General features: G+C 48.5%; 1 protein-coding gene across 1 annotated transcript; it reads right to left on the bottom strand.

Annotated features, from left to right (window-relative positions):
- Positions 1-532: 532 nt before the first annotated feature.
- Positions 533-14047, bottom strand: UQCC2 (ubiquinol-cytochrome c reductase complex assembly factor 2). The gene is made up of 4 exons (XM_077904414.1): positions 13859-14047; positions 4254-4328; positions 3389-3458; positions 533-712 (listed from the first exon to the last, which is right to left on the bottom strand). Exons 1-4 carry the CDS (start codon positions 13994-13996, stop codon positions 585-587), a joined length of 411 nt encoding a protein of 136 aa, XP_077760540.1. The 5' UTR covers positions 13997-14047; the 3' UTR covers positions 533-584.
- Positions 14048-18229: the final 4182 nt, after the last annotated feature.

The following is an 18229-nucleotide window of genomic DNA, read 5'->3' as shown; positions in this document are numbered from 1 at the left end:
CATCCGAAGCCCTGCCCCAGCCTTTAAGCCAACCTGAAACAACCTGGTTTTCCTACAAGGTCAGGGGCAGGGGACTGAGCTGCATCTTCCTGAATCAGTGAGAATGAGGGCCAAGTGGGCTCTTCTCATCTCTGCCATCTTTCCCTTTGCAGCAGGATGCCTTCTTCAATATTTACTGCTATTTTTGGCTCTCCCCCAGGAGCTCCTACAACAAAAGGGAGCCTGAGAATCTTGCCAGAAGCCAGCCAGACCCCCCAGCTGGCAGGTGGGGCTCCCGTGGCTGCTCAGGAAGCACCTTGCCCAGAGGTCCCTTCACCTTCCCTTCTCAGGCCCAGACAGAGGCCCTCATTTCCTCTCCTCTGAAGACTTCCCTACCTGACCAGTGGGCGGGGTGGATGCTCAATGGCCTCCCTTCTAAAGAAGGCAGAAGTTAAAAAGAAAAAAAAAAAAAAAAAAGAAGGCAGAAGCTTCCTTTAGAGGCGCAGGGGCTTCCTTTTTGTGAAGGCTGGATAAGATTCCCAAACTGCGAGGATGGGGAAATCAGGACAGTTTTATTTATGATGGCAAGATACAAGACTCCACACTTAGGTGTGCGGGCGAGACAAGGACCGAGCCCAGGCCTTCTGCTTCTCCTCGGTATTCCTGGGGGCAAACTTCTCCTGCAGTTTCTTCCACATTCCTTTATTCATTTCCTTAAACTCTTCCAAAGTGTCTGTAATAGGGGAAGACAATAAATACATAAATAGACTGCGTTTTACAATTCGGTGATGTCAATTGGCCCCAGAGGCTTTTGCCATCCAGATATACCTTGATTTTCACACTGTGTGTTCCCGAGAGAGGGAGTGCGGCCCCAAGTTCTGATAAGCAAATCAGATGGGCTAAGAGAAAAATCACTGCTCGTATGGATGGGGCACTTGCATAGCAGGCACCATGCGAAGCACTCTGTACCTCTCGATGGCCAGTCTCTGCCCCCATCTAAGCTGGGGCCCCTGCTGCCTGGTTCTGCAGGAGCAGCAAAGAAATGGCACTGCCATGTCAGTGACACATCCTGCAGGCCCAGGGGCCCAGAGGCTTTCACTCAAAACTTGGCCTGTGTCACATAGACCTAACCGTCTCCACTTTGCAGATGTGCAAATGGAGGCAGAGGGAGGTGAGGTAATTTGCTCAGGTCGCACAGCTCAGAAGTGGTGGAGCAGGGTGGGGATGGGTGTGGGGGAACAGACCTGGGATGGGATCCCCACCAATCATTTCCTCACTGGGAAACAAATGATTTAACCCTGCTAGCCTCAGGTTCCTCATCTGGTGGAGATTGAAACTCCTGCCTCAAAAGTCGTGGACGGAAGGAAATAATAGAAGAATGTGTTGGCACCCGGCCTGCACTCAAGAAGAGGTGGCCAGCTTCATAGCTAAGAGGTGGCCAGCTTCATAGCTACGAAGGTGGCAGTACGCTGGCCCGCAAGACCCCACAAACGCAAACACACTCACAATCCATAGGCACCACAACCAGCTCTCTCAGTCTCAGCATTACTTACCTTTTGGGCCAGACAATCCTTTCTTGTGGGGCTGACATGATCATCGCAGGATGTTTAGTAGCAACGTGGCCTCTACCCACTAGATGTCAGTAGCAGCCCCCTACCCGGCCCCTAGCTGTGACATCTAAAAATGTCTCCAGACACTGTCACATGGCAATGTGGCAGTTTTGTCATACCCCCCACCCCCCAACCAGTGGAGAACCAGCAGTCTAAAGTCTCTCCAGGGCTAAAGTTCTACACTACCTAATTTTATCTGTATTTTAAATTTAGATTTTCACACAGTATTGTTTAAATTTCAGCCTGGATTTTCACGGGTTAACCAAACTTCTAGAGAAAAAAGAATAGCTTTTAGAACAAAAAGGCAACTTAGATTATCATCAGTGGCCTCTTGACTAAATTAGGACATACACTACTGCAGCCAGGAGCCCAACATCCCACCCTGAAACCTTCCCAGAAGTCCAGGTTTCCTCAGGGGCACAAAGTGGGATGCTGAGGGGCCCCATCCATGTGTAAGCCCTGAGGCCTCTTTCAGAGGCGCCCATGACCCCAAGCCCAGGTGAACACACTTGGGCCCCAGACTCGCCAGGCCCTCAAACACTGTATGGTGTGTAATCTTGCCTTGTCAGGGAAATAATCAGTAAGCCTATGCCACATAGTCACAACAAAATATGAGGCTTATCGTGAAAACAAATTATCAGCAAATTTCCTGGAGCTGAACTCCTGGCCAAAATAAGCTGCAGCACAGGGTGATAGTGGGGAGTCTGTTGCCCCCCCCAACTCACAGAGGGGTCCAGGCCCTGACAAAGGGGATGGAGGCCGGGATTCTGGAACTTATTTCCATTCTAGTTTCAAGCCCAAACTTTGTTCAAACCCTTTGGGACCCTCAAGAGTGACACAGGGCATCAATGCAGGTGGTTATGTGGGCCCAGAGATGGGAATAAATTTATGTATGTGTTTTAGAAAATTGTTGATAAAGTAATTCTGCTTGGCCAAAATATCTTTACCCCAGTTTTCCAGAGTACTGTAACAAAAAGAGGATCAGAGTTGACACCACCAGGTTTTACTTGTTCAGAGGGTAAGTGTTTTCTGGAAGGCCAAATCCCCAAAATTTAGTTGCTAAAAAGCTGCCAAAGGAATAGGAAAGAGAAATTTCCAGAGTACCGGAAGGCAAATGTTTCAGGGCTATGCCCTCCCAGAAAAGGTTAGCCTATTTTTGTATATGCTAGCCTTGGCAATACAAATCGTAATTTTCCAGAACTTGCCTACTTTAACCCAGGCTCCAACTGTCACTACCCCCATCTCTTCCTTTGGTGACAATGGAGATGGGGAAGTAAGGAGGGGATGTCTAGGCAGGGTATTTCCTTTCCTGTTAATTGAGGTCTGTCAACAACTCCCAAATGTACCTAGTTAAACCCATATCTAACCCACAAACCATGTCCCCTGGGTCAAAAAACTCTTTGACGATATCCCTGTACAAGTTTATTGAATACCTTTTTGTTTTAATTAAAACCCTCATTGTTTATAAAGCTCCCTTAGGACCATAAAAATAAAATTATTTTCCTTCCATCCTGATTTAAACTACTTCCATTTTGCAAATATGTATTCCCCTGTTCCTTGCTGCCCAGCCTTGAATTTAAAAGCTCTAAAGATGGATTTTCTTTTTTTAAATAAATGTCTTTGACCTTCTCCATATTCTATGGCCAAAAAGCATGCCCTGAAGCTTCAGAATTTCCTCTGGGCTATTCCACAAGACTTTCCATCAAGCAGAGCAGTCTTAATAGACAATTCCCCTTGGCTGCTCAAACTCAAAGAATCATTTGCAAACCAACCAGAAAGGGGCAGCAGGGCTTCAGTACCTGTGGACAGGATCAGCTTGTACTCTTCCACAGACAGGCCACTGAAGCTCGTGTCTCTGGGGCGAGGGTACTGGTCACATGGGGAGAGAGAACAGAGGAGGGATTACTTCTGCACACAACCTGAGACCTGACGAACCGGGAGAAGCCTTGCTCTCCTGGCACGGTTCACCAGTGGGCCTCTACAAACCAGAGACTGGCTAGAAGAGCAGCGCCACCTAGAGGTCAAAGACTTGGCCTTGCTTGAATGGACCCAAGAATCCTGCCTGTGTGATTCGTGTCTGGGTGTGGCCCACGATTCTGCACTTCTAACCAGCTCCCCAGGGATGCCCACACTGCTGCTCACAGACCCCACTTTGAGTTGTGAGGATTTAGAAGAAATCCCTTTTCCCTGCAGGCTAGGCATTTGGCTGTGTATATCTCTGGAGTTACTCAACATACTCCAGCTCGGGGAAAACCACATTAAATGGAATTTGACAGTAATCATGTCAGGGCTGAGGAAAAGCCCAGCTTTGTCTGACAGGACTTTCCCGAAGCATCCCTCTTTATCACCAGTGTGGGGAAATGCCAGCTCCATCAGAGTAGATGGGAAAATATGGGTATGGTCCAACAGTTGTCAGATACACCCTGAGCATACAATGGTCTATAAAACACATGGCTTTAGTTCAAAACTATAAATAGCTTTTATTTAGGTGACCTAAAAGCCTCTACCAGGTGCCTCTGTTAGTTTGGTTGAAATTACTGGTTACATTTGAAAGTAGCAAAACCCCAATTCTTTACAAAGCACCGCAGAATCAGATTTTTACTTACTCTCACTGGTCCTTTCCAGTAGGAAGGCTGGGGTTATAAAAAAGACTGGCCCACTCACCTTGTGTTTGTAATAGTTTGAATGGAGTCTTGCTAAGCTCTCATACATCTGATCACAGGCCTCAGGTTCTGCAATCTGAAAAACAAAGAAACCCCCCCATGTGAGCAAACAAGCCCTGCCTCCCACAAGGAGGGTCTGTACTTCCAGGATGGACCCCACTTACATAAAGGCATTCAAATGAAGCAGGCCTGCAGCTTAGCACTAGCTTCTCCACTCTGTGGGGAGCAAACTTGGCCTACAGCTCCAGTTATTAGAAAGCTATTAGAAATCACCTTTTCATAATGGCTCCACCAGATCAACTCTCCAACCTTCAGAAAAACTCCATCAATCAACTGGCAAACAAACATCAGTTGAGCACCTGCATCAGGTACTCACAGTTGAGCAGCTGTGACCTGTGGACTACTACAACGGCTGCAGTGGAAGCCACCACAATGAAAATATAGTATCAGGAGGGTGAACCTTTTGGCGGTGTGGGCTGCAAGAAACCGGAGGGGGCATTCGTGTGCTCAGTGTAGGACACAAATGACACTAAGCTGGGTTCTGAAGGATGTACAGGAGTTGGGGAGCAGAAGGGAGAGTGCAGACCCTCCTGGTGGAGGGAGGGTATGAGCAAGCGGAGGCATGGATACTATCTCAGCTTTAGACCAGTCTGGCTGAGGGCCTGATGTGTAGGTAAGAGCCTGGGTGGGAGAAAGAGCAAGAGCTTTTTGAGTTAAACCTTCAATACAAAATGTATTAAATATTTTTTTATGAAAGGCAAAATAAATTGAGCTTTCATCTGTGGTGAGCCATTGCAATTTTACAAGGAAAGAAACATGACGAAGGCCGTGGTTTAAGATCAGATAGGTGAACTGAGGAGAATCCAGAGGAGAGTCCAATTAGGTCCTGCTAGAAAGGAGAGGCCCTGAACACTGATGCCATGAGAGTAGAGGAGGAGAAAACCAAGAGATAACCTGGTGCCCCTGCTGGAAATTGCAGGAAAGGTGGACACACACAGATGTGAGGTGGTTTTTCCCTGTTCATCTCTCTTTTTAGTTATCCCTTCCTTCTGCCCTTGCTATTATTTACCTACTATTCCTTACATGATTCTGCCAAGAATTCTGAAAGCTCCCCAGAAAAAAACAAAACAAAACCCTTTCTCTTTTATGTTTTTCCCCAGAATTCAAATGATGGATTTTCCAACTTAAATCCTTTCTTGAAGAAGGCAAAGCATAAATAAGTCAGCAGTTAAGTGTTTTAATAAGGCAGTTCTGCTTCTGCCTCTGTGCATGTGTCAAATGAGGTTCCCCACTTCAGAGCCAACAAAAAAAGACAATCTGTCATGTAGTTTCACTTGATCCATCCCTGGGTTCAGGCCACTCATCACGAGATTGCTCAGGTAGCCACATCAGAAAAGAGAGGATTCTGGGCTGAGGAGGTAGCCAGTGTTCGCTGAATAACAAAGGCATTACTTGGGTGGACTGGTGCTGTGGACTAAACAGAAAGAATGCATGGAAAAATATGAGACCAGGACTGGGTTCTGACCCCTGCAGGACAGCTTTTCTGGAGAGTGGGGTGTGGGTGGGGTGGGATGTGTGGGGGGATGTCCAGTTGGAACAGAATTCTGCAGCTGGCACTTTGGAGGAAAGCATTTTGAACATTATGGTTTCAGCAGAGCATGCAAAACTGCGAGCTAACACGGAAGCTAGGAGAACAGGGTACGAGACACAAAAGGAAAAAGAGAAGAATGCCAGCATCAAGGTTTAAATATCACGTCGGTTATCAAAAGAAAATCAAGCATTTTTATCTTCTGCTTGTGGCTTTTATTCTTGTGTAAACGAGTTCACTTACAAATTTAAAAATCACGGGCACCTGGGTGGCGCAGTTGGTTAAGCATCTGCCTTCAGCTCAGGTCATGATCTATCTCAGGGTCCTAGGATTGAGCCCTGCATCAGGTTCCCTGCTCGGCAGGGAGTCTGCTCTCCCCTTCCATCTGTCCCTTCCCCCCACTTGTACACATCCTTCCTCTCTCAAATAAATAAATAAATAAATAAATAAATAAATAATCTTAAAAAAAAATTTTTTTTTTTTTAAATCATGCATCCAGAACCTGCAGCGTGCTCGGCCTGCAGGTATGTGCAGGTCTCCATGGCTATGAAGAGCAGTGGAGTTGCACTGCCTGGCCTGGAATCTTGACTCTTTCACCTATCAGATACTGGATGCTGGGCAAATCACACTCTCCCCCTATCCCCCACACTTTAGAAAAAAACTGCCACATTTGCTTTATCACACTCCATCTCTATATACATATTTTCCCTTCTGATCCATTTGAAAGTTGAAGCGTGATGCTCCTTCATGCCATAATATTTCAGGATGTTTCCTAAGAACAAGGGCATTCTCTTATATAACGATGGTTCAGTGATCAAATTCAGGACACCTGACATTGATGCAACACTTTTATCTGGTTCATCATCCATATTCCAATTCTGTCAATTGTCTCAGTAATAATCCTTATAGGAAAAAAAATATTCTGTTGGCCTGGCATCACCCATGGCATTTATCTATCGTACATCTTTCTCCTTTCAGCTGGGACAATTCGCCAGTCTTTCTTTGTCTTTCAGGCACCGATATTTTTGAAGCACACCTGCCAACTTAACCTTTCTTTTAAAAGAATAGATAATAATAGTCCCTATTTCTGAGGGCAGTGCGAGGAAAAAATGAGGTAATGCCTGGACTGCTCTGAAGTTGGGGCCCAGAACACTATAAATATGAGTGATTCGCTTTTCTTAGTATTATTGGTAGTCAACAGTTGTAGCAGGCCTCCACCTCACAGACTATGAGGGGAAAGAGTAGAACCATTCAGGACAACCCTGGAGACAGGTGATTCTGGGGCAGGCGAATGAGGGGTGCTGTGGCCACTGGCCAGAGTAGACCTGCCAGCCAGAGGGTCATGGCTGAGGATGAGCAGCAGCTACCAGAGGGAAGTGGGGGCTCTCCAGGCACAGGGCCAGTTAAAGCACATGCCCAGGGAAGAGGCAATGAGATAATTCTGGGTGGATCAGTGTTGCTGGTGTGACCACCGGGCTGTGGCTAGGCATAGAAGTAACAAAGGTGTGGATAACTGCCCCATCTGATCATGCCACCGGCTCTGACCCTGTTGGTGGTCCCTGCGGCCACCAGGCACCCCAGTCAGCTCGGTGGGGATGAAACTCTGATCCTTGGGTCTCTGCCAAATAAGCAGTCAACTGTGGCACCTTTCTTACTCAATGGGTTGTTTGTCTGGACCTTCCCCCTCTACCACCATCTGACCACCTTCCCAACCGAGGTCTTAGGAAAGGCATTCACACCTGGGATTTGCCCTCCTCACAGCTCTGCTGGGCTCCCATCACTGCTGTCAGGCCAGCAAAACAACGTTTCTTGATCAAACCCCCAATCTGACCAGCTCCTCGCCCTTAGAAATCTTGTCCATGCAAATTCCCCTCCTGCTTCTCCTTTGACTTCTCTAACAGTGAGAATTTACCATGGGTCTACTCAGCTCAGCTACCTACTATACCCTCAAAAGGGTGAGCAGGTGTCCTCTTCCTTCCTTTTAGTATTAACGACACAGCCTCCTAGATATCTTACATGATGCCTGATGCTCCATTGACAATCCAAGAAGGAACCAAATGCCTAACAATAACCAATCACCAAAAAATCACCCAACTTCTTATTTGAGGTCAGAAGGTGTCTGTATGAGGCTGTAAGCACAGCTTGATGGAGGTGATGAGAACCACGCATGCCAACTTCTAGCCACTTGTTACTGCCAAAGGGCAGAACAGCCATGGCCAATTCTGGGTCCTGGGCACATCCAACCCCAAGTTCAGCAATGAAAACAGTCTCGTTTACCACTTAAAAAGGTATCAATAGAAATATCTATCTAATTCCAGAAACCTTGCCACACTCCTACATCCTACACTTTATTCAGACTCTGGCACAAACGTTTCTGAATTTTGAAATATACAGTTTTCCTGATGAAATGTACTGTGCACTTTTAGAAGTATTCTTATATACAAGCTTTAAATTACCTGATTTTGCATTCACACCTAATGAGATTATGGACATTTTAGGACTAATAGCAGCTCTGGGTTTGAAAAAAGGCAGCAGTGGGACATTATGAAAAATTCAGCTCTGCTCCTTAAATGTGAATAAAATAGATGTTCAACTGACATAGTGTCCTTTATGGCTCTATTTTTGCTCCTTTTGCATTTCCCCTGCTCAGTTGTCAGAAAATTTCTCTTTACCATATTAAACTTTTATACATACAAATCTACATCAGGGCCGCAGGCAATGATTTCCATTTTCAAAATTGAATTTTGGGTGGTGACTGCAATTGGTACACACAGCGGCCCTGATTCTAGTCACACAAAGGGACGCATAAGCACTTTTGGAAAAGGGTGTTGCAAATTGCTTTGCTAATTAAGGTAGAGCTGGATTCGGGCCAGGAGGATCTATGAAAAAAGGTTTTCACGGCTGGGTAATGAACTTCTGGAGCCTCTTCCCTTCAATTCAATTGCAAATCTATTTCTTGAGCACCTACTATGCAGACTGCTCTGCTAGGGGCTGTGAGAGGACGTAAAGACTGGGCCTCGGCCTTGGAGAAACTGGCAATCAAGCTGAAGAGACAAGGAATGCACGCATTAAAAATCGAACATGGCCCTGGGGCAGCGTGTGATTGAGTGCTAGAGACACAGAAAATCAGGGGTGGGAGTCACCAGGCTTGACTAACAGGGCAGGTATGGCAGGGGTCTGGTTCCACTGCCGTGACAGTTCACAGAGTGAGGGGGAGCCAGAGTACCACACCGAGGAGAGGAGTACAGTGGCAAGGCTGGAGCTGGATGTGGCTGGGAGAACCCATGAAAAAGCAGAGGACAAAGGTGTTTTAGGTAAAGCAGGGTCTTAAGCGAGCCAAGGAGTGCTTCGAGGGCATGGGAAGGCAGCAAGTCTTGGCAAGCCTTGTGTGTTTGGGGGGATGGTGTCTTCAGAGCACTATATTCTCAAGGGTTAAGAACCACTTCTATGCTGGCCAATCTGGGAGGCAAGGAGAGGCCAGGGCACATGCTGGGGTGTGGTGAGGGGCAAAACACAGGCTGGCACCAAAGATCAGAGGACAGTGAAGGCCTCACAAACCTGCCTGCCACTTGTCCAGGAGGCAGAGGCAGACCCAGAGAGCTCTGTGCAAAGTGCACACCCACTGAAAGTGATCAATAATTTATCCCTCTAGGAGGAAGAGCACGTACATCTCTAAACAAGCACAGAAACTCACATCCCTTGGTCTGAACACTACCTTAACTCTCTCTGGCTCCACCTGGAACTCGGGGAAGAGAAAAGATGGAGTCGTCTGCATTCCCTCTCAGAGGACTCTCCTCACAACTCCTGTTTTGCAGTGGGTTCAATATTATAGCTAAAAATAGCATGATCTATCCTTAGGCCATCCTTAGGCCCACATGTGGGGGTGGGCACTGCTGAGATGGTATCACCGCCGCTGGCACAGGCCAGGCAGTTGTGGGGCTAGCTCCTTGCCACACTGAGGAAGGCCAAGGACCAGGGCTCTGCTGGATGACCGAGACAACAGGATTATATACAATCTTCACATACTCCCCCAGAGAACTGGAAACATCATTTACATCACTGCAAACCCAAGATACAGTTCAACTTTTTTCCAATGAGATTGGTATGATTTAACCCTGGCTATAATGCAAGAATTCTCTGGCTGGTGCGCAGTCAAGAATCTTTCAGGCGGTTGCTTGTGCACCTAGGGAACTCATTAGAAGGACTAGCCCCTTTCCCTGTACTTAAGCTAACAATTAGAGTTGTTTTGCCATCTTCCCCCACGTTGTGATTCTATTTATTAAAGCTCCTGGTGCTGCAGGGGACCTGTTTTCTTGAAGAAACTGTATTCAAAGGGGGGCAAAACCCATAACCATTAACTTTCAAAATACCGCACAAAAGGACAGAGGGTGTAAGAGGTGTTAAGTGTGTTCCTGCTTCCCACCATCACTTCCCTCTTGGTGGGTTCTGGGTGGACCGTGAGACTCCCCAAAGGGCAATCTCAAGTGGAATAAATGGGAGGCGGTGGTTTTTGTATTCTGCTTTCAAGTCTGAAAGACTGATTTGCTTTCTAGGGAGTCTGGCCCTTCTGCACTGGTGTCCTACCTGAGAGTCATCTTTCTTCCTATTTGTACTAGGGGGGGTCGCGGCTGGGGCAAAGAAAAGCGGGTGGGTAAACACAGGGTGATATTTGCTTTCAGCAAAACTGTCATTGGTTCAGAAAGGTTTGTACAGGAGGGAAAAGGAGTAGCTTGGGGTTCATGGATCAAGAGGACTTTCTAGCAAGAAACCACTTGGAGAAATGGCAGCTGAGGAAAGATCTGGCACCAAGGAGGCAACGCCAAATCAGGACCAGGTGTTGCTTACTTGGCTTGCCACTTACTCCCAGCGGACCCTAAGCTGGTTTCGGTTTCTGATTTTGTTTCCTTGTCTGTAAAATGGGAGTAAGTGATGGCCAACTTACTCAGCTGCACTAAGGATTAATTTAAATGAGAATATGCATGCAAAAGCATACGGAACACGTGTGCAGTGTTACTGTTCAGATGCAGGAAGCCAAGAGGCGGAGAGAACTGCCTGTCCCTCTCCTCTACGGGAACAAGGAGGCTCCCCCTCTGGTCTGGTCTTTCTGGCAACTGGCACAACCAAGGGCGAGTTCCCTAACCATCAGCCAACTGGTCTAATGCCTGCTGCTTGCTGCCAGCTTAATGAGGAGTCCACCAGAACCACCTTTCTTTCTCAAGGTTTATAAATGATCCGGGGGTGTCAGTGGGAGTGACTCACAGTGATGTTCTCAATTCTGGCAAGAGGGCTGCTCCCTCTAAAAAATATCACCAAGATTTACTAAGCCCAGAAGTATTCTCAGGTGACATTAGGATGAGGTACCATGACAGTGGTCCTGAGTAATGTGCTTGCTGCCATCATGGTATGTTGGTTTGCTCTACTAGGGATACATTCATCAGTGGCTCCAGAACCATCAACAGAGCCAGGATTTGCATCTAAAACCATGACTCAAATCTGTGTGGGCCTTCAACTGATTAGAACTATTTCCCCAGCTGATGACAAAGGATGACAACTCCAAAAGAGAAAGCTCTACCCTCCTTTCCTGGATCCCCTTACACTAAGTCAAGTAGGTGAACATCACACTCTCTCACCTCCCCAAGGGCCCAACCACTGTCAGCTTTTCTGCTGGCTGCTTTCACCACTTGAATTTCAGTAAATTAAATTGCATGTCTACCTGACTATAAAATTTCTTGACGGTAAGGAGCAGACTGTCCCTCTTCTAGAGTTCCTGAGGTTCCCCACACACTCAAGCTCTCAAATGAATTCTCACCATCAGGACACAGAAATATTCCTTCTCACTCTTCACTGCTTCTCTCCATCTAATGCTACCACACCTGCAACTACATTCAAATGATTTTTGTCTCATGAGCCATAACAGATCATTTATTTAATCTATTCATCTAGGGACGCCTGGGTGGCTCAGCGGTTGAGCATCTGCCTTTGGCTCAGGGCGTGATTCCAGATCTGGGGATCATGTCCACATCAGGCTCCCTACAGAGGGCCTGCTTCTCCCTCTATGTCTCTGCCTCTCTGTGTCTCTCATGAATAGATAAATTTAAAAATCCTTAAAAATCTATCCAGATATTTACGGATTGTCTTTTATGCACCAAGAACTATGCTAGACTGGGCAGGGGCGGGGGGGGGTGGGAGATAAACAGCACCTTCTCTACTCTCAGGAGGCTCACACTAAAAATATGTAGGGAGCAGTGCCCTACGAAGTCTAGGGTGTTTGCAGAGCTGGGATGAGATAGAATTCTTGCCTTCAAGATCTTTATATGTTGGGCCAGTGAAGACCCTTGTAAAAGATGTGTTGGCCGAGTGCCCCCACCAAGCTCTAAGCCAGACCCTTCATCCATGCCCTCCACCCAATCTGGAATCTGGTTTCACTGATGCCACTGGGCATGTTCTAACTCCTTGAGATGGGCTGGCTTGGCTCTTTGTTGGGCTAAGTTGCAAAACCAAACCAAACCAAACCAAACCATGTTCCTGCTTTGTTGTGGCCAAGTCTGGCAAAAAGTCCTTTCTTCAGGTCCTGTGTTTATCACATTTCCTATCTCTGACCTCTTGCCTGAGCCCCAGGCTCAAATATCCCACTGTCTACTTGACATTTCCACTTGGGAGGTAAGTCCACTTGGCATCTTGAATTTAATGTCTCACACTGAATTCAAGATGTTCTTCCCATACCCTACCTGCTCCTCATCTAGTCTTTCCCATCTCAGTAAACGGCACCTCCTCCCACCTGGTTGCTCAGGCCAAAAAAACATCTGGTGTTATTCTTTCTTGCCAGAATAGCCTTTTCTCTAGCCTCCTTGCTTCTCTCCTTGCCCCCATAATCCATTCACCACCCGCAACCAAGATGATTTTTTTAAAACAAATAAATTAGGTCGCGTTAGTCTTCACAACCCCTTCCCGGTGGCTTCTTGCTGGCCTTATGATAAAATCCAACTCCTAACCAGAGCCTAGAAGACCGTACTGCGCCTGGCTCTTGTCCTATGATTTCAACTCTTCGTAAACGAAAAAACCTTCCTTTTTGTTCCTTATCAGGCCAGTGTGCTTCCTACCTAGGACCTCTGGGTGGAATGCCCTTCCGACCAAGTATACAGTCAGCTCGTCCTCTTCCCTCGCGTCTCATCTCTGTGTCACCTCCTGAGCGAGGCCTTCTCTACCTCAATTAGTACTACCCTTTGATCATGCTATTCTGCTTTGCCAGCACGGTATTGATCTGGACTGACCTATGTCCACTTGCTTACTGTGTCCCAGAGGAGAATGTAAACTTCAACTTCAGGCGAACAGGCGCTTGTCTGTCTCCCAGCACCTAGCACAGTTCCCAGCACTCGGTGGGTGCTCAGTGAGTATGTGCTGTGTATGAATGAGGCCCAGAGCCGCTGTAGCACCAACCTGGAGGAGAGCAAGAACGCAGGTCGGCTACGCACACAGGGACAGGGGCTGAGGTCCCGAACCTGCCGCACCGGGCTCACCGGGGCGCAGGGAGCACACACGGGCTTAGCTGGGGCCCTGCAGAGGTCCTTGAGGTTTAGCTCGGTCACTGCACAACACTGCCAGGAAAGCACCGTGTCGGGGAAGCTAGAGGCCTGTGACCGTCGCCACCTGCGACCGCTGTGCGTCTCGACCCAGGCTGCACCCTGAATCATCTGGTGAAAGTTAAAAAATAGAGACCAAAGCCCCGCCCCCAGGGGCTCTGATTCCCGAAGGCTGAATGGTTCCGGACATCTAGATTTTTAAGGAGCTTCTTCAGGAATTCCAAGGGCAGCCAGACGAGAGCGCTGAGTAACAAAGCTGGGTCGCCGCCCTCCGCAGTTCCGGGGCGGGGGGTCCGCGCGCACGTGCGGCCAGGGAGGAAGGCGCGCGCATGCGCCGACCCCGCCGCTCCCCGCTCGTAGGCCCCGCCCGCGCCTCGTCCTTCCCGCCCCTCGCCCCAACCGCCGCCCCGCTGCGGGCGGACCCCACAGTCCGGTCACCTGGGTGTTCTCTCCCTCCCGAAAGGCCTGTGCTACCCGCTGCCGCAGGTAAGTGCCCAAGTCCCGGCCCCGTTTGCTCTCGTCCACTGGCCATTCCTCACAGAGCTTAAGGAAACGCCGGTAGCGGCTGGCCGCCATCTTGGGCCCCGCCTGCCTCCGCCCCTGAGGGAGGAGCCCGCGCAATAGGTGGCGCTTGCGCGCTTAGGCTCTCCGGCTTCCTGAGGAGGCGGGGCGGGAGGGAGGAACGAGCATGCGCGACTTCGCGGGCGCTCCGGGGCTCTCCGGATGGCGGCGCTGTTCTCCTGTCTCTGCGGTGGAGCTGGTTCAGTGCTCGTCCTCGAACTGGCCCCGCTCCCAGGGGCGGGTGAGACGCGGAGCACCCCCAGGGACAGGTTTGCTTCTCTTTTCAGTGACTGCACAGTCTAAAAAAAACTTCCTCCGAGACCTCTGCTGATTTGCATAAACGAATATATTTGCATGTAAATGCAGATTGTTATTCGATGAAGATGTGTGTGGACTTCATCCCGTAGCATGCTCGAGTTGTTGTTCGCCTCCGCTGCTCCCCTCTGCAGCTCCTGTGCTTGTCACTACGACTTGGCACTGCTCCGCAGCTCTCGTTCCTCTTTCCCCAGCCCCTGTTGGTACCCCTTTCGGAGTCCCCCCCCCCAACCCCCCATCGGGCACGTGTCCCTGGGAGGCGCAGATTTGCCAGCTTGAGCAAAGTCAGCTGGGTTGATTCAGCCTGGGAAACTTGTTTCACGAAGTCTTTTCTTATACATCTCCAGCTGCAGCATCATGTGGAATGTCATCATTTTTCTTTTCAAGCTACCCCCACCAGTTCCCTTAAGAAATCCGCAGCCCAGCTTTGCTGAGCCAGGCTCTTGTTTTCACTGTCTGCATTTAGCCAGGACCATCCCCTGCATGCAACACTCGCCTCCCCCAGGCCTCTTCCTTCTCACCCTCCTTCTATATAAAGGTAAATTCAGGAGACTCTTGCCTTCAAGGGGTAGACTGTTGAGTAGTGAACACACAACCCAAACACAGGTTCAAAGTGACAGGGGCTTTGATTGAAGTGTTAGGCAATGCTGCGGAGTTTGGAGGAAGAAATGCTACTTCTGGCTGTCAGGGGAGTAAGGGGAGAAAGATCAGAGGTGGCTTCTGGAGGAGATGGCATTTGGGCTGAACCTTGAAGGACGGTTAGGGTTTGAGTAAGTGGGAACAAGAGGTTGCTGAGCAGCAAGAGCCAGGCCTGGGGCAGGAATGAGAGGGAGGGGTTTAATTTGAGGAAAGATCAGTGGGTAGTTTTAACAGGAATGAGTCAGCTTTGAACTGTTCTGAAGGTCTTAAGAGTAAAGACCTATTGAATGAGAACCTCTGGGGACCTGGGGTGTGCACTGCCCACTTGAGGTAAGTGAGTTCAGGGAGGGCCTACCTGAGGCTAGGAGAGCTCAGGAGTGGAAAATGAAGCTTTCACGGGCACCCCCACCTCATTCCCAGTCCAGCAGTACCTCCCAGCCCTATCCTCCTCATCAGCTGTATTTATAGCCACATAGTTTTGATGGCTGCCATGAGGCCTAAAGGTCAAGGATTATATCTGTTTACTGTCAAGTTCTGGGTGCCTAGGGCTGTGCTGGGTACCTAGAGGTCTTGTCATTCTGCCTGAGGCCTGACCACAGCTGTGGCTCTGAAGACCACCTGGCTGGCTGACAGAGTCCCTAGGAGGCAGGGCCTGAGGTCCCTCTGTCTTCAGTGAGTGGAAGAGTAGCATTAGGTGGCAACAAATAGTTTTCACTCCGCTTGAGGCACAAGTGGATTGAGAGGTTGAGAACAACTAGACAGTTGAGTTCCAGAACAACTGGAACTCCTTCTCAGGCTCTCCTTTCCCTAGCACAATGTCTTCTAGAAGGGTTGTGGTTGTCCCTGGTTCAGACTGCCCTGCCCACCTCTCTCACCCGCTGGAGGCTTGTTTGTTTTGGTGATTCAGTAGTGAGGCCTTGGCGTCTTATAGACCCGAGTTGGAATGTGGGCTTGCTCATTGATTCATTCATTCATTCATTCATTCAGAACTATCTATGTAATCTGTGGAGGCCCAGGATGAGGTGAAAATATAAAATTCCTTGTTAAAATATTATTAAGAATTTCAAGACAGGGCGTCTGGGTGGCTCAGTGGGTTAAGTGTCTGCCTGGGCTCAGATCATGATCTCAGGGTCCTGGGATTGCACCCCACATCGGGCTCCCTGATCAGTGGGGAGCCTGCTTCTCCCCCCGGCTTGTGCTCATGCCCTTTCTCTCTTTCTCAAGTAAATAAATAAAATCTTACAAAAAAAAAAAAAAAAGAAAGAAAGAAAGAAAGAATTTCAAGACAGTAACAGCCAAGCGTTAAACCAGTATGGGGCTTTTGGGCACTCAGGGCTCTGTGTGACCACACAGGTCACACACCCATGAAGCAGCCCTGGGCTCCTCCCCCATGGTAGACGAGACAGGCGAGGGCCTGATCCTGTGAGTTTTATATTTAAGTAGGTGGAGATGGACAACAACTGAACAGAACTATGATAACAATAATAATAGTACTTTTTTTTAAAAGATTTTATTTATTGATTCATGAAAGACACCGAGAGAGAGAGAGGCAGAGACACAGGCAGAAGGAGAAGCAGGCTCCATGCAGGGAGCCCAACGCGGGACTCGATCCCAGGTCTCCAGGATCATAACCTGGGCTGAAGGCAGCGCCAAACTGCTGGGCCATCGGGGCTGCCCAGAACTATGATAACAATACTAATAGTACTTTGTATGTGTTAAGTCGTTTAGCAAGTGAACAAGATAAGATTTGAGGCAGGGTGCTGGGTGCACAGTGATTGGGGCCAGGGTGGGTCTGAGTGGTCTAGGGGAGGGCTGTGTATGAGAGAGACCTGAGTGGCTTCCTAGCATGGGGGCAGCAGAAGCCTTCAGGGCAGCCAGCTTTGAGTGGGCTATTTAATCTCTCTGAGCTTTATTTTATTTTATTTTATTTCATTTTATTTTTTTAAAGATTTTATTTATTTATTCATGAGACACACACACACACACACACACACAGAGGCAGAGACACAGGCAGAGGGAGAAGCAGGCTCCATGCAGGGAGTCTGATGTGGAACTTGATCCTGGGTCTCAAGGATCAGGCCCTGGGCTGAAGGCGGCGCTAAACCGCTGGGCTATCCAGGCGGCCCTAATCTCTCTGAACTTTAGTTCTTCATCTTAAAATGGGAATTATAATGATAAAGTAACCCTTCTCTGGGTATTTGCTCTGTGTTTGGCACTGTCCTAATGCCTCATACAGTAGTGGCTCATTTAGTGTTCATGATGGCTCTCAGAGACAAGTACTGTTATTGTTCCAATTGTACAGAGGTGGAGACAGTACAGAGAGGATGAGAACTTGCCAAGGTCACCAGCTGGTAAGTGGCAGAACCTGGACTTGAACCCTGGCTGACTGAGTCCAGAGCCTACACACTCACCCCCTGTCAGGAGGCCCCTTCGGTGTTATCATGAACTGCATACATGGTGTCTTTTGGGACACGTGACAGGTTCCCAGGGGGCTCTAGGGCCCTCCAGCCTTGTTTTACCTGTGACCCCCACCTTCTGATGCCTGTGGGTGGTCAGAGCCAGAGTCTGGGCCCATTGGCTTGTCAGTCACCCAGCGCCATTCTGGACACATTAATAAGCCTTGCCTGGAATGGGACTTGGCAGTTCCAGTCCTCAGGGAGTTATGACCATTTTAACACCCACCTGCTGACTGTCACTCATTCCACAGTGAATGCCCCTGGCTCCTTGAAAACTCCCTCCCAGAGCTGTACCTCCCGACCCATTTGGAATGGGTATTTGGGCTCTGTGGAATCCTGGTTGCTTTTTATAGAAACAGACACCATGGGAGGGGAGGGGAGGGGAGGGGAGGGGAGGGGAGGGGAGGGGAGGGGAGGGGAGGGGAGAAAGTAAGCACTGCTTCAGTTTTTCAAATTATAATGATCCTGGTAATTGAGACACCAAATTGCACATTTAAATCGCTTGAAAGTAAAAATATCGTTTTGTAATGCTGGTGTTAATAATGTAAACATTAAAAACGAATTAAACACTTAGCTGTATTGTGGAGCATAGTTGCCTGATTTTTCTTCTTTCAACTCTTTCAACTGGAGGAAACAATTGGCTACAATACCTAGATATGTTACCATAAAAAGTGGTCTGGACTTGCATGGAAGAGGTTAGTCAGTTAATGCCCCTGCATAAAGGTGAGCCAGAAGGGGCAGGCTGGTGGTATATTGCTGCCTTTCTCTGGAGGTGAGCTGCTTTTTAAGATTCACAGGCGTTGGGGCTCCTGGGTGGCTCCAGGGTGTGATCCTGGGG

This window comes from Canis aureus, chromosome 7 (genome assembly GCF_053574225.1).
Source record: "Canis aureus isolate CA01 chromosome 7, VMU_Caureus_v.1.0, whole genome shotgun sequence".
Classification (NCBI taxonomy): domain Eukaryota; kingdom Metazoa; phylum Chordata; class Mammalia; order Carnivora; family Canidae; genus Canis; species Canis aureus.
This window is presented reverse-complemented; position numbering and strand designations above follow the sequence as displayed.